Source organism: Canis lupus, chromosome 25 (assembly GCF_003254725.2).
Source record: "Canis lupus dingo isolate Sandy chromosome 25, ASM325472v2, whole genome shotgun sequence".
Classification (NCBI taxonomy): domain Eukaryota; kingdom Metazoa; phylum Chordata; class Mammalia; order Carnivora; family Canidae; genus Canis; species Canis lupus.
In genome coordinates, this window is record NC_064267.1 from 14671737 (window position 1) to 14688048 (window position 16312).

General features: G+C 41.1%; 1 protein-coding gene across 6 annotated transcripts in view; it reads left to right on the forward strand.

Moving 5' to 3' along the window:
• Positions 1-16312, forward strand: part of SPATA13 (spermatogenesis associated 13) — a 144083-nt gene that overhangs the window by 96773 nt on the left and 30998 nt on the right. Inside the window, exon 1 of one of the 6 annotated variants that reach the window (XM_025462699.3) lies at positions 12583-12804. The exons of the other annotated variants lie outside the window; for them this stretch is intronic. Coding sequence (XP_025318484.3) covers positions 12750-12804 — 55 coding nt within the window. The 5' untranslated portion in view covers positions 12583-12749. Of the gene's footprint in view, positions 1-12582; positions 12805-16312 lie in introns of those variants that run through there. 6 annotated transcript variants of the gene reach the window in all.

The following is a 16312-nucleotide window of genomic DNA, read 5'->3' on the forward strand; positions in this document are numbered from 1 at the left end:
TACAAAGAACAGCTTCCTTTTAAAAAATTCTAGTTAGTAAAAAAAAATAAAATAAAAAAAAAAATAAAAAAATAAAAAAAATAAAATAAAAAATTCTAGTTAGTTAACATAGGATGTTATTAGTTTCAGGTGTATAATGCACTGATTCAGTAATTCCATACATTATTCAGTGCTCATCATAGTAAGTGTACTCTTAATCCCCTTCAGCAGTTTCACCCATCCCTTTACCCACCATCTCTCTGTAACCATAAGTTTATTCTCCATAACCATCAGTTTTTTGGTTTGTCTTTTTTTTCCTTTGTTCATTTGTTTTGCTTCTTAAATTCCAAATATGAGTGAAATCATACAGTATCTGTCTTTCTCTGATTGACTTATTTTGCTCAACATTATACCCTTTAGTTCCATCCATGTTGTTGCAAATGGCAAAATTTCATTCTTTTTTCATGGCTAATATTCCATTGTATACATATTACCACATCTTCTTTATCTATTTATCTACCGATAGACACTTGGGCTGCTTCCATAATTTGGCTATTGTAAATAATTCTGCAGTAAACAAAGGGATGCACATATCCTTTCAAAGTACTGTTTTTGTATTCTTTGTGTAAATACCCAGTAGTGCAATTAATGGATCATATGGTAGTTCTATTTTAATTTTTTGAGGAACCCCCATACTGTTTTCCACAGTGGTTATACCACTTTGCATTCTCATCAACAGTGCGTGAGGGTTCCTTTTTCTCCGTATTCTTGCCAATACTTTTATATAAAAAACATCTTGATCTGCAAAGGACAGAATGATACAAATTCTACATTGGTCAACCCGTTTGAGCACGTTAGAGCTTGCCTAATGTTTGGTGGAGGAGGAAGTACAGTTGACCCTTGAATAATGGTGGGGGTTAGGGGAATATCCCCCACCCTTGCATAACCCAAAATCTGTATAGCTTTTGGCTCCGCTAGGCCTTTACTAATAGCCTTCCTTACTGGTAACATAAGTAGTTGATTAACACATATTTGGTATGTATTATATACTGTATTCTTAAAGTAAGCTAGAGAAAAGAACATGTTATTAAGAAAATCAAAGAGAAAATACATTTACAATACTGCTCTGTATTTATTGAAAAAAAAATGTGTTAGTGGAGCTGTGTAGCTTAAACTCATGTTGTTCAAGAGTCAACTGTGTTTTGAAAACCTGCTCTAAGGGATTAAAAATCCCTGTTTCTGGTGTCAGTAAGAAAGCAAGTAAAAAATATTACAGACCACACTCAAATTTATCTTGGGTCTTACCAAGGGCTACCACTAGAATACAAAGACAAGTGAGGAATAAGGTAATGTAGAGATTTCCAAAATAAAGTACTTAGTGATAAGAAATCCGACATAATGCATTTTTCGTTTTGCTACAGAATAGATTGAGGACTTTTTAGACCAACACTCAACTCTGAAAAAGGTGATGGCATCTCCCACTGAATAAGCTCCTACTTCCCAGTTAGCATTGCTTTTCTTCCACTGTGCGTATCCATGTAGAAACGTTTGTTGAGACCTTCTCTGTCAGGCCAGGAGATGGAAAGGAAAGCATATCCTAGTTAGCACCTTAGGAGCTCAGTTAGTAGGTTTTGGGTGGACCCCACTGCCTATGACAGTGTGGGCAGACATAGGCATTGGCTTCTGCCCGGCACCTTAGAGCTTGGTTCAGCCCCATCTGTGACCTCTCCTCGCACAGGTGGGTGCTGGTTCTCCGCGAGCAGCCCCAGGAGGCTTGGGGTGCCCCGCAGGCCATCTGCGCAGGTGAACCTCGCGGCCACACCCGGAGCTCTTGCCGGATCGATCATGATGTGAGAGGCCCAAGAGAAACGACGGCGCGCGGCTGTCTCTTCGGGGAGCCGGGTGAGGGTTCCTCTAAGCAGCTGCACCTGCACCGGGGCGGCCCATCCCGGCCCCCCACCCCCACCCCCCCCCCACCGGCTGGAGGGGCGCGCCCGCCCACGTGGCTTGGCTGTGCACGCGGGCGGCCGCTGTGTCCGCAGCTGAGCCCGCAGCCCGCCCCACGCCCCATCCCGCAACGGCCACCCCACGACGGCCCCCTGGCCTTGCTTGCATCTGCCGCGTGTTTCCTACACACACTTAAGGTTGGTTTGTCTGAAGGAGAGAAAATGTGTACGAAGACACATCCGCTGTCTTGAAAGCCCAGTGGTTTTATTTATTTTTTATTTTTTTAAGATTTTATTTATTCTTGAGAGACACAGAGAGAGAGAGAGAGAGAGAGAGAGAGAGAGGCAGAGACACAGAGAAGCAGGCTCCATGCAGGGAGCCGAATCCCAGGACTCCAGGATCACGTCCTGGGCAGAAGGCAGGCGCCAAACCGCTGAGCCACCCAGGGATCCCCAAAGCCCAGTGGTATTTTTATTTATTTATTTATTTTATTTATGTATGTATTTATTTATTTATTTATGATAGTCACACAGAGAGAGAGAGAGAGAGAGAGAAAGGCAGAGACACAGGCAGAGGGAGAAGCAGGCTCCATGCACCGGGAGCCCGACGTGGGATTCGATCCCGGGTCTCCAGGATCGCGCCCTGGGCCAAAGGCAGGCGCCAAACCGCTGCTGCCACCCAGGGATCCCCAAGCCCAGTGGTTTTAAAGTACAGTTGGGGATTATCATTCAGGGGTGACATTCTTTGCATGTCTTCAACTTCTGTTTCTTCGATTTGATTTTGTACTGAAATGTATTTGCTCAGTAATGGAAAAGATTTCCTTAGGTGTATTTATTTACTCTTCCCTGTTGAGGAACTGGTATTGGTTGTAAAGGCAAGTTTATTCAGCTGTATTATGCAGGTGATAACAACTAATGTTATTGGTAAGTGATATAGGATGTGCCGTTATGATGTAATCAAACAGTGATATTTCAGGAAATGCCCAAGGTGCCCTGAAACTTTCAGAGTTGACCTTTTAATATGTTCTTGGTTTAGGAGATACCTCATTTGTATTGACCCATCTAATAAATCTATGTGATATTGTGAGATATGTTTGTTTATATATCTCTATGTCTGCCTTTTTATGAGTGAGGCACTGTACTAGAGGCTGGGTGGTCCTGAGGAAGCCAGAGACCATACTCACAAACCTCCAGGGTAAAGCCGTTGCAAGGAGAAAGGAGCTCAGTGTGAAGGGAGAGCATGCAAATCAGATCTGGGGAGTCCAAACACTTCCAGGAGAAAGTGACATCAAAGTTGAGACTTGTTACTAAACCACTGTGGGTCAGCTCCTTGGTGAGTAGTAGACTTATTATACCAGGTGGAGGTGCCTCACAAGGTTATATTTATTTATAGTAAATAAGGAGAACACAGGATAATTTCCAAGGTCATGCCTCCCTGAATGGGTAAACAGGCTCCTTTTACTGGGATTTGAATATTTGAAGGAGACCTCATCATTGCACATAATGGGTAGGCTTAAAGTTGCACATGTGTACTCAGAAAACATACCCATACTTATATTGTATATCATGCTATGGAAGCTTATTGCCCCTCCCAGAGCAGGGATTTTAACATTAATGAAGCAGAGGTCACTGTGGGGCACTTTCATCTGCGCAGATGTAGTCCTGGTTGGGGTGGAGGGAAGGTCAGACTCAAAATGTATCTTTTCCTGTTCTAGCAATTAGCTAGTTTCTAAAAGATAAAATTGATAGGCACAGGCTTCTGGGGGTTTCCTGGGTTCAGGGAGTCTCACAGGTAACAACGGGAAGGGTGAATGGTTAGGTTTGTTGTTAAGGGGAAGGTATGTTCCAGGCAGAGGGAACAGCATATGCAAAAGATGGAAGTGAGAGAAAGAAGAGCACATATAAGAAACTGAGGTTAGGGTTGCCCAACAGAAACTTTCTTACCCCATCTGCAGGTGTCTCAGATTCAAGGTGTCCTGTGCTTGCAGACTGATGATTGTAGCATGCTGAATGCTTGCTTTAGGATTTTTAAAAATTCATTTATTCATGAGAGAGGCAGAGACATAGGCAGAGAGAGAAGTAGGCTTCCTGTGGAGAGTCTGATGTGGGACTCGATCCTAGGACCCTGGGATCACGCCCTGAGCCAAAGGCAGACACACAGCTACTGAGCCACCCAAGCATCCCGAGTGCTTGCTTTAGTAGGCTTTTCATTTGGTACTGCTTAACTTGTGTCTCTACACAGGGTCAAGGGCATGCCTCCAAACCCCTTTATGACAGCTATATTTATTATTGTCATTATAGATCTTACTTAGATATATAAACGAATGAAGTGTAAGACTGAAGAGACTCACATCTATGAAAACTAAATTGAGGGACACCTCTGCCTATGTCTCTGCGTCTCTCATGAATGAATAAATGAAATCTTTAAAAAAAAAAAAAGGAAAAGAGAAAACTAAATTGAATATTTTGTAGAGATTCATTCAATAAAGGTGATTTGCCAAAAAACTATTTTCTGTCCAATTAGGTGAGAATTGATAGCAGTTTAAAAAAAAAAAAAAACACGAAAAATTAAGGAATCTACTTGGAATGCTTCACGAGTGTCTTGAAAGAAACCAGAACAGGAAATCACACTTGACACATTCTGGTGTGACCTATGCAAGAAAGAATGCAGAATTGCAGTCAGATGATCATACATGAAGACCTCTGGTCCTTTGTGATAACAAAGATGAACTTACTGCACTTTTATATGTTTTAAATTGTTTATAGCATATAGCACATGTGATGTTTTTGACTTAGGGCTTTCAGGCAGTCCAACTGCACCTGTGGGTGGACCGCTTCGGTAGGTCTCCTGGCTGTAGCAGGAGGAGGTGAGGGAAAGATTGAAGTGTTGAGAGATGAGTCTAGACCAGAGATCAGAGGTAAGGAGCCTGTCCACTCAGGGCTTTTAGGTGAGGGGATTAGATTAGCCCAGGGGCAGGTAGGAGCAGGTAGGGTTTTAAGTGCAGTGCCATGATCAGATTTGCATTTCAGAGACATGGCTGGTCAGATTTTGTCCTCTCTGGAGACAGGAAAAATCTCTTGCTAAATTAGGTGCATAGAACCCTGATTTAAGAACATGACCATAGTTGGGGCGCCTGCATGGTGCAGTCCATGAAGCTTCTGACTCTTGGTTTCTGCTCAGGTCATGTTCTCAGGGCTCTGCATTTAAGACTTTCTCTCCTTCTCCCCCTCCCCACCTATGTGCTCATGCTCCCACTCTCTTTCTCTCTCTCTCAAATAAATAAATTAAAAAAAAAAAGAGGGAGAGAGAGAACATTACCATAGTCCTGGAGAAATGAAAACTTGGAGGTCAAGCCAGTTGGATGTTTTGTATGCTGAAGCCTGGGTGCCTGGGTGATGGGGAGCATAAGAGAAAAGTACGTGAGTGCGGGGCTTGCTTGGTTCCAATCCTGGCATGTTGAATTGGAGGCACAGGTGGAGTAGCCAAGTGGAGATGTTCTCTCCATGTACTTCATCATAATAGTCTGATACTGAGGAGGAAGACGCAGGAGAGCATACTTGAGAGTCCTCAGCAAGTGAGTGGTTGTGCTTAAAGCTACAGGAAGCAATGTTATCATCCAGGGTGTGTGTGAAAAATTAGAAGAGGATCAACTGGGAACCAGTAAAAGAAAAAAAAAATCCACAAAGAAGATAGGAAAGGAATGGTCAGATAGGTAAGTGGTGTCCCAGATGTCAGAGGAAGCCTGGCTTCAGGGACAGAGTGGTTAACAGTGTCAGATGTATCCAGAGTGAAGTTGGGCACTCTGAAAAATATGTGTTGGATTAGCAGTGAGGAGGACAGTGTTGACCTTGATTGACAAAGGCAGCTTGAGTTCACTGGGAGGGCAGAGCCAGAATGCAGTGGGAGGGTGGCTACAAGGCCTTGGGGAAAGTCAGGACCTTAAGTTTTAGTACAGAGCTGTTTTATCGATCTTGTTTCTCATTTCCCTTAAATGTTAGGGGTAATTAAAACATTTTGTCTTGCTGCCATTTAAAAAACTTATTTTGGCATTACAGTATCTGAAACCTCATTGATACAGAAGTGTCTTGTTTATTTTTACCAAATGTTTTGGTAAAACAAAACAGTGATATTAAGTGTGCATCAGAAAGTTCCATTTCTTGATTTAGGATTATGAAGTAATACCCCAACATTGAGGAGGTAGAGAAAATTTAACCAGAGTGGTTTATGCCATTTTAACTCTTGATTTTTTAATTAAATAAATTGTAAGAAATTACTGAAGAAATATTTTTGAAAAGTCGTGTGATGAAATTAATACATTTATTAAAACACTTAAGATTTATTCTTTTACTTGGCCAATACAGAGAAAATGTTTTTTTCCTTTGCCTTAGTTTGTTGTTGTTGATCCTATTTCTAATTTCTTATTCTAATTATTGTTATGAAAGTAAATTTTCTCCTTTGACCCGTTGACATATTTTTAGCTCAAAAATAAATAAATAAAAGAATTGAATCCTAATCCTGTTGGCTAGCTACATTACCTTCATCTCAGAGTCTTAATGTCCTCATTTATAAAAGGAAGTAGTCATGTTTTGTACCTCACAGATGTGTGAGAATGACTTGGTGTACAATAAACGTACACCAAATATCAGCTGTTGTTCGTGCAAAGAACTAGAAGGATGTATTCATTACCCAGGGAAAAAGGGGGAGTGAGGCCAGTGGGCCATGTTTACAGCCAGAGTTTCTGAGTTACTTATTTAACTGCACTAACCAGCAGTTTAACCTTAGACAAGTCACTTAAATAAGTAAAGCCCTAGAGTACTAGGATTCTTTATGGAACAATATTCTGTTTAATTATTATCCAAATATAGGTTAAGCATCTATAAAATAAGCAAACTTAAGATGCATACACTTGGGTTTTTAGCAAAAGTAAAAAACTAGGAAGAATTTTTCTGTTAATTCTCTTGGACCAAGATTTTAGACATTATCTAAGTAATAAGTTCCAGAGTATCACTTAGAGACTCCACCAGGTTTTTTGTTACAGCAAAAGGAAAAAAGAAACGCAATAGCAGGTGTTAAGGTGTATGCGACACCTTGACGTTATTATCAAGTATAAAACCTTTTTTGTCTGATCTCTTATTGTTTGGATTATCTCTTTCTGCGCCTGCTTTTCAGAAGTTATCTTTCAATAATGAATCAGAGAGAAAATAGAAAGTCAGATCTTGCTTGCTTAGCCCCTATTGAGAGTGATAGTAACTGTTCTTGGGAAAGCAAGTTGGTGATAGAGAGCTTTGGTTGTTAGGTGTGGTCTAGTTCTCTTCTCCCTTCCCTATATACTCTATACTACCAAGGGACACTGGGCATTGCTTGTACTTATTTGTGAAACGAGAACTTTGTTCACTTGTCTTTAGGCACATACTTGTAGTAAGAGTGTTTTCTTGCCTGCTACACTGAACACATTAAAAGCACTCTCTTCTGACCATGCTGTGAGACAGTGTGGATTCCACAGTCAGAGGAATTTAGAAATTATTCCGTACACAAGAACAAGTATTACAAACATGGACATCAGTGCCTTGAACCGTAGTGCCTGTAGGTTTTAGAAATGCTGTTAGCTCTGATAGGAGTTTTATCTGAGCTGGTATTTCAGACCTTGTCTTTGCTTATAATCAGGATTTTTTTAAAAGGAACATAATGTTCTAGTTTGTCTCAGAAAAATAACCAAGTTTTTCACTTTTTTTTCCTAGCAAACTCTTGAAATTGTTATCATCTTAACAGTTAAAATATTCTCAGTTCTAAAACTTGGATTTGTTCAAATCTTTCTAGAATTAAAAAAAAAGTAAAAAAAGTCTTTAAAATATCCTGTGTCCAATACAAGTTTCAAAATTGAGTTTTAAAAGTAGAAGAAAGAATATTAAAAGTCAAGGAAGGCGAGCCAGTAGATCTATAAACATCGAGCGAACAACTACACAGTGCCTGTGCTCTGTACATATTACCATTCCCAGAGATACATCCAAGGCTTTAAACTGTTCAGACCTTTTCCCTTACTCAGTTAAGCAAGATTTAAATTGTAAGTAGTGTAGCTGGCCTTGAGACCAGATCATGCTGACTTAAAGTCCAGATTACTCCCATCCCACCCTGTTTTCCAAGTGCTATGATTTTCCATCAAAAAACACAAAATGATTTTTTTTTTTATGTGCTTACACATATACCGGTGTTTTGGCTTTTAAGACCAGTGCCCTAATAATTGCCTTTAATTAAAACAAAGAAGAAAGGGAAATTTATTCAGTACCTATTTGCTCTTGTTATGTTTGAAACATGCTCAGTCTTAAGACTGCAAAGACAAATTCATAAATACAGAACAGACACGAAATATGTACTAGGTTCAGAAGGATGAAAAAATCCTCATGCTGTTTACAGGAGACGGGAGAAGCAGAGGTCTTAAAATTAAGACATTAACTTTTCTTCTAAAGGGCAATTTTTTATTTGTTTCTGAATTAGTCTAAACATTGTGATAAACAGTGCCCGGGAACAGTGTCATTTTTGGAGAGGTTGGGGCATAGAGTAGGGGCAGATGGGAGGGTTTATTTAAGCCACTGAGAAAAATTTTGCATCATCTTGTGTGTTCGAGTCTGCATCACCACAGATTGAAAAGCAGTAGCTTTGAAAACACAGAGAGAGGCACATTTATATCCTCTATATCTTCAAATGTGCTCATGGTTCTCACCAAGCAAGTTCTTACAACTCGGCTCCATTTCCTGTGTGCTCTATGTGACTGGGTCCTCCCCTTCTGCGGTGAGGAGCCTGGCTGCTGAGTGATATTTCAGCAAGACCTAAATTGAGCCTGCCTTAGCCATACATAAGCAGGCAGCACACTGTAACAGTGTCTACAGCTATACATCAGAATGTTCTTGAAAATGTTATCTTACATGTTACGTTGATTGTCTGGGTTATATTTTCTTATATTTCTCTGGAAAATAACGTCACTGGTCTGTAGATTAATAATTAATACTACTACTTGTTTTTAGTCCATTCAGAGTAAGAGGATCACTCTGGATATTTATTTGTGCTAGTGGGGACAAGGGAGCATTGGTTTGAATAACTAATAGCAAGTATAGCAGATTAGTTCCTGTTAAGGAATCCCCCAGTCCACCTTTAGGAACTGTGGCCCCATATCAGCAACGGAGAAGAGCGAGTGGTTGTACATAGAACGCATCTCGCGTTACTCTTAATTCTGGGTTGTTCAAATGGGAGTTGGTACTGTGGTTCATTCCAGCCAGATGTAGGGACTTCCTGGGTTCGTGGTGATGTGGTGTACCCATCCTTGAGCCCGTTTTCTAAAATTGACAGTGTTGTTTTAGAAGAATTGCTGAAGAATAATGTTACTTTATCCTCCGGGACCTTCTCCTGTCTTATACATGTCCTGTAGCTTTTGATAATGGGGCCATATCTAAACCCAGCAGGCACATGAAGTTGCTAGGATATTCTTAGGTTAAGGACCCCCCTCTGTACCATGCAGGAAGGTTGCTGCTTTGGTGAAGCAGCAGTAGGAGCTGGGAAACTTTGAGCAGAAAATGAATGCTGGTAATCTTTGCACAAGCAGAAGATGATCATAAAAGAAAATCCATACCATATTGTACTTAAAATAAGATATCAGAAATTCAAAGTTAAGTGGAATGAACCTTAATGACTACCTAGTCAATCTCAAGAAGCGGTCCTGAAGAAGCAGAGATGACTGCTGGTTTGAGTTTGAGGTATCACTGCTAACTTACTCCAATAGTTTTATGGCATTTTCCTTTCCATATGGGTGTGTGTAAACATATATGGATCTTAGGGATCACTTTGCCAAAAAATCACCTCAATTTCTAAATCTATATAACAAAAATTATCATAACATTCCATGTATTTTCTACTTTTACTTAATCTCCACTGATTTCTAAATGTTTGATATTAAGATATAACTTGAATTTCTCTTCTTTTCTATGGGACTGAGCCCTTACTTAATTCTTTTAGGGTTGCCAGTAATCAGTGTTTGTTATTCCCAGTCCTGACCATGTAATGTAGTGGTGTCTTATCCAAGGAAAATAGATTAATGTGTGTGTTGGGGGGTGGTGAAGTTTAAGTCTTAAGATCTTTGTTGTGGTCTTCTTATTGATCTTGTAAATCTAGGCTTTCATCACTTAAAAAGAAATTTTTTTTTTTTTTAAGCTGAAAGTCAAACTTCTATATTACTTCTCCCAAAAATATCTTAGAAGGGTTGTTGGGTCAGTATCCTTTGATAAGATGCTTCATTTAAACACAGTTTTGTTTATTTTCCTTCTTTTTATCTTTGTTTTGTTTTAGATGTGCAGTAAAGTAAGTTTATTTACTAAATGACTTTGATTTAAGATCCTAAACTCTCAAGGATCTTAATGTAGTACCTTGACCCTGTATCTGGATTTAGAAAAAGTCTTTGGGATGTAAGAGCTATCCTGTGTACCAGCTGCCATTGAGAAGTTAAAGTGAGCAAACAAACCCTTAGGACAATACCAAGGAAATGTGGCAAAGAGATCTTTTTTCTTCTTGACAACTTGCAATTTTAACCAAAGAAACCCCAAATTTAAGAAAATGAAAACTCTGGATTTTAGTTACCTCCTACTGGAATTTAAACTGTTAGAAGAGACAGCCATCAGAATTAATTCCAACTTTTCAGTACTCTGTATCTCAATATTGAGCATTTTGCCTCTTCATTCTAAGCTAAAATTACGTCTGCCCTTTGATTCCATGGTCATCTTTAGTTTCTGAATTGATTTTTAAGAAGCACCCTGGCATTCACGATATTACCTCAGGGAAAGTTTCTTGAATTGCCTTGAACAATACTTCTCAAATCTGAATGTGTATTTGAATGCCCCAGACCTTGTTAAAATGCGGGTTGTGATTCTACATCGGTAGAATGGGACCTAACCAGGTCTGGGTCCTGCCAGTGCTATGGGTCCATGGACCGCACCCTGAGTGGCAAGGCCCTGGCACACTTTTCTTTGGGAGTAGTAATATGTTTTACTATAAAAAGAGAGTTTTGTGACCAATAAGGTTGGAAAGTTCTATGTTAAACAATGTTACACAGATATCATTATTTGGAATTACGAGAGCCTCTGGCTACTAATGCCTATCCTTGTGCATTTCCTGGAGGTAGACTTTTTTCATGGACCATTCTAGGCAACTAGTATTCCCTGTGGCATATAGGAAACTTTACCTTATATGGAGAATCTGTTTTGAGAAACAATTCCAAGGAGTCTTTTGAGTCCATAATTTAATTTAATACCACCTTTTTAAAGAATAGATAATCCCCTTTTGAATGAGCTATTTTACTATCATTTAAAAAATTTGACTCATTAAAAAAAATATTTGCAAAGGAAAGATGTGAAGCTGATGTGATATGTATGTGTGTGTGTGTGTGTGTGTGTGTGTGTGGTTTTCACATGCATTTCACCTTTGTTATGGATTATTGAAGCTGTGAGTTCCTAAGAAAACTCCTTTTAGCTGGGTTTAATTAAAGGTGAGATAGATGCATTAAGGCAGTACAAATAGCCACACTTTTTTTTTTTTTTTTATAGCCACAAATACGTAAGAATAGTTTTACGGTACAGCACATAGTCAATAACCCTAACTATACAGTTTTCCCTAGTGAGTCCATGCTGTGAATCTTGTGGGAACTAGCACCTTTTTATGGACGTTAGGTCTTTTGACGTTGAGGCATGATTGGTGACATTTATTTAATCTCTAATCAAGTGTCAATATTGTTCTAAACACTTTTTAATATGTTCTCAATAACCCTCAGAGGATTACTGGTGCCCCAGCCGTACCCATTCTGCAGTCCAGAAACTGTGATCTCTAGAGACTTAGAAACTTTTCCTAATGTAGTTTGGTAAAGCAGATTTTGAACCCAGGTGGTCTGAGTCCCATCAAAGTAAAACATGCATTTACTAACTGGTACTGTGATGGTTTTAACCACCATTTATTGAGGGATGACCATGTGACTGCTCTTTTGCATATATTATATCTCATTGTTCATAAAGTTAAAAAGGCAACATCTTCCTGGCATGAAGAAATCTAAGAAAGCATAGTTTGTCAGCAGTCATTATTTCACAATATAAAAGAAAGACTTGCTTGTTGCACATAACTTAGAAACTAGTGAGGATAGGAGAAATAAATGGCCTGTATGTCATCTAGAGAGATGCTTTTAAAAAAGTGATTTTCTTCATTATAGACAATACGCACTTTATGTAGTGAAAGATATACATATTACTTTCACATAGTGTGTGTGTGTGTGTGTGTGTGTATATTTTTTTTGAACAAAACCCTTCCTTTAAGGTGATTTCATAAATTTACAATGAACATAACTCAAAATTTTGTCATGAAATTCTAACTCCATTCTTGAACTTAGCAACCTCTGTGCCTTTTCCCCCTGAAATAGATACCTTTCTAAAAGCTCTCTGAAAGTCTCACTCAGGCTTTGGGATTGTAATTAAAAGCAGCAAAGGCATTTCTGCCATCTTCATCGAAGACTCTTGACCCCGCTAGATCCGCTTGTGAGTGTGTTTGGGTTTGGTACGAATTTCCTCCCTGACGTCGTCCCTGGGACGCCTGGGGCTGCTGTCCGGGCGGCTCTGGGCGGCTCTGAGCAGTGAGCGAGCTGTCAGCTGCCCTGCGGGCTGTGCTGGGAGTGTGCACAGCATCAAAGCAGTGAATAAGCGATTTCTGCCGTTTCCGTAGCTGAGAGCCTGTGTGATTCTCCGTGATGCTCAGTCACACTCCGGTCCTGCTCTGAATGTGGCTGTTCTTCAAAGAGGAGGATGGTAGCTAGAGGGGAAATAGCAAGATTTTGGAGTCTGGAAAGCCTTCACATGGGTATGTGTGCACAGAATGAATTATTATGTCGTGGCAATGTTGCTGCTTCCACTCTGTTTCCTTCCAAGTTACTGTGCTCTCTCTTTGCAGCTGCTCGTCAGTGTAAGCGTGTCTGTGAGAGTTCATTCATCCTTGTGCAGCGTCCTGAGGGTACTTTTAGTTGTGGATACAGTAAATCAAAGAAATTGGCTTTGTTTGTGGCATAGCTGTTAGGGTGAAACAGAAAAGAAGCAGCATGCGTCCTGTACGAGTTACAGATCTGGTTTTTATTGTGCTGGTTTTGCTTCTGTTACATGAAATTCTTCCATACAAGGGTTTATTGTTGGGCTGTATATAAATGTTCCTTGCTAATTTGGGGTATGGAAGGCTGTGTATTGATTGCTGAAAAAGACTGTTTACTGTTTGCAAAAGTGATACTGCCCCGTGTTTGGTTACTGCACTGTTCTTCTCCCTCTGACTTTCAGTATTTTTGTGAGTGTTATGAGCTAAGGTAGTTCCTATTTAAATATGAAGGAAATGTGGTACTCTCACACTAAAAAGTTATAGATTGTAATCCATGTATTCTTTAGAAGAAGTAAGGAAAAAACTACTCCACAGAATGAATTTTAGCCAACTGCTACAACGTGGATACAAGATGCTCTTTAAAAGTCTTGTCTCTGTTTTTGCTTTAAATCAATGCCAGTAACTCAGGCTGAGATGAATGAGAACTGTAGTTGACAGCTTGAAGGCAGCCTTGGGCCTCACCGAAGCAATGCAGTTTAGAGTTTGTACATCTTCCTTGTTTTGATTGGTTTTCTGTGTTGGCCGAGAGCAGATAGGGATGTGGTTATGGCTTCTGTGTCTGGCAGATTAAAAAAACCAGACCCGCATGTACTCCTGTTTCACTAAAAAGTTGCTCACTCAACCACTGCTGTTCAGAGTATAGACTTGCCTACCAAGTGGCTGTGCTTGTCAACTCCAGTAACTCAGTACCATGGTCCTCTGTTGTGTACCAGATGAGGCTGGAATGGAGAACAGAGAGGGGCTGGCCGCCCCACTCATCCTGAGCACCAATGGGTGGGTCTGTGTGTTTATTACAGCTCAGCCAGCCAAGCCAGCCAGTGCGTGGGAGAGCAGAGGCGGCCAGGCGGTCAGTGATGGGAGCCCCCCGCTGTCCTGCTGCTCCTCCTTTCAGCATTCCTCCACTCCCTGGGCAAGGTTCCCAGTCTTTCTTCCCACACTCTTGCAAAGGCCGAGGGAAGGCCTGACCCAGCCTCTGGCTGTGAGTGGAATGCTCTCCACGTAGCTAAAGAGATGTAGCATAGCAGAATCTTCTGTGCAAGGCTTTGCACTTCTCTTCCCTCCCTGTGTTCTGTTAGGGGCTACCTTGCTGCTCCCTGCTCCCCCCCCCCCCCCCCCCACACACACACACAGGTGGCTGTGTTCCTTTGATGAGCCTAGCTGTAAAGAAGAGGAAGGAACTCTATTTAACTGGGAAGGCCGGTTCTGCAGGAACCTTCTCTCTTCCTGCTCTGAATGTTCACTGGTTCAGTATGTTCCACAGACTTTTCCATATACTCACTATACTAAGCATATATATATATGATGGAAATGACAGCAAACACAGTATTTAGTCAACTTTAAATGATATGCCAGCGTAAGATAAAAGTACTGAGTTTGCTAAATTGTGGGTTCTTTTATTTGAGTGCCCTGATTGGGCAGGGAGCAGAGGAGGGGCTGGGGGACCCTGAGGGACAGCCTGATGGCTCTCCTCTCCAGAGAAAGCCAGGCTAGGGGACAGGCAGGGGGAGGGTGGGGAGGGACGGGCTGCCAGGTTGTGGTCCTGTCCCTGTGAACTGAGTAAGACCCAGGACTGAGGCAGATGCGTAGCAAGATTGCTTGGAGCCAGTTAGACCTGGATTTGAATTCCAGCCCCACCACTTAGGAGTGGTTGTGTGACCTTTTTGAGCTATAGTTTCCTCCTCTATAAATGGACAGTAATAATTCCAAGATGCTTACAAGGCTTAACTGAGTTGATTTATATTAACTGTTGAGCACAGTGCCTGGTACATACTGAGGGTTCATTCCGGGGTTGTGGTGAAACCAGACAGGTTTTTGCTCAGGATTTGTGCAGCCAGCACAAGAAGCAGCCAGCACAAGAAGCAGCCGTCGGGAGCTGTGAGGGGTGGTGAGACCAGCCCAGACAGCCTTCTGGGGGGGAGTAGCCAAGTCGGGGAGAGGAGCCCACGACAGATCCACAGGTGGCAGTGTGGTGGACAGGGGAGCCATGGTCAGAACCAGAAACCCAAGGAGGAGCAGCAGCTTGCTAAGGGGATTCCAGGGGATAAGCCAAAGGTAAACCCGAGGGTTAGTGGCAAGACACTGAGAAACCCAGAGCCTGGATCCCACGTCTGAATTGGAGACAGGACAGAGGGAGGGCAAGCTTCCAGAACAGGAGGAAGCTGAAGTCTCTCTAGCCTCTGTGCTCCCAGGAGAGAGAGGAAGAGAGACCTTGGGGCATTGTTTTGGGGATACCTAACCCAGGTATCTGAGGGCTCTGAGTACCCATTTGGCCGATGAGCACAGGGAGACTCTTTTCTTTATGATATAGTATATATATGTATATGACCCAACTCTAGGGGAGGTTTTGGTTTTAAATTGAGAAGAGGGAAGATGATTCATAGGTAGTTTAAAACAAAACTCATTAAAGCATTTATCCAAATAAAATCCTCCATCAGGACCATGGTGTAAATTAGGCTCAGTTGTGATGTGATTTATTCCCATCACCGCTCAGGGCAACAGAAGTCAGGAGTGGCCCTAAGCAGAATCGAGATGGAAAGCTAAATGTTGAGAGAATTATTTTTAAAAGATCCATGGACACTATAGAAGGTTATCAGTGAAAGCTACCATGTTCATTTCTAGGACTCTTTTTGATCTTACTGTCAATATGTTTAAAAGGCTCAAAAATACTTTATTTTCTTTTTTCTTCAAAAATACTTTTTAAAAGGAAAATGGTTTGCAAGTCTAGATTAGGCATAATAGTGATTTTCATGACAGTAACATTTTAAATTCTAGATACAAAAGCTGTTCATTCAAGCCTTTCACCCAATCAAGTGATACTGACTAGTAAGCATGTTTCTTTTCCCTAAGAAAGTCCTTTTCCTAGGGAGCGGAGTGGGGGCAGATTTGAAGAGATAGGCACATGAACAGCTAACCAGAGTACCGTAGTTAAACAGCTAAAATATAACAATATAAATGTGATGCATATTTTAAAAGCAGTAAGCTCTCCCATGCCTCTAGAACATCAGAGAGAGAGATTGTTGCTACAGGGGGTCACGGAGTAATGGGGAGGACAGCCAAAAAGTCATGCAACCCATCATCAAGAAGTGGGAACCAGAGTCTTCAAAGATATGAGGCAGAATTTGATCGACTCTTGGGTGAGAATGTTGCTTCCTCATGGAGAGGTTAGCCAGTGGCAAAGGGATTTTGTCCTTTTTGGTAATAAATGGAACATTCAGTGGTACAGAGT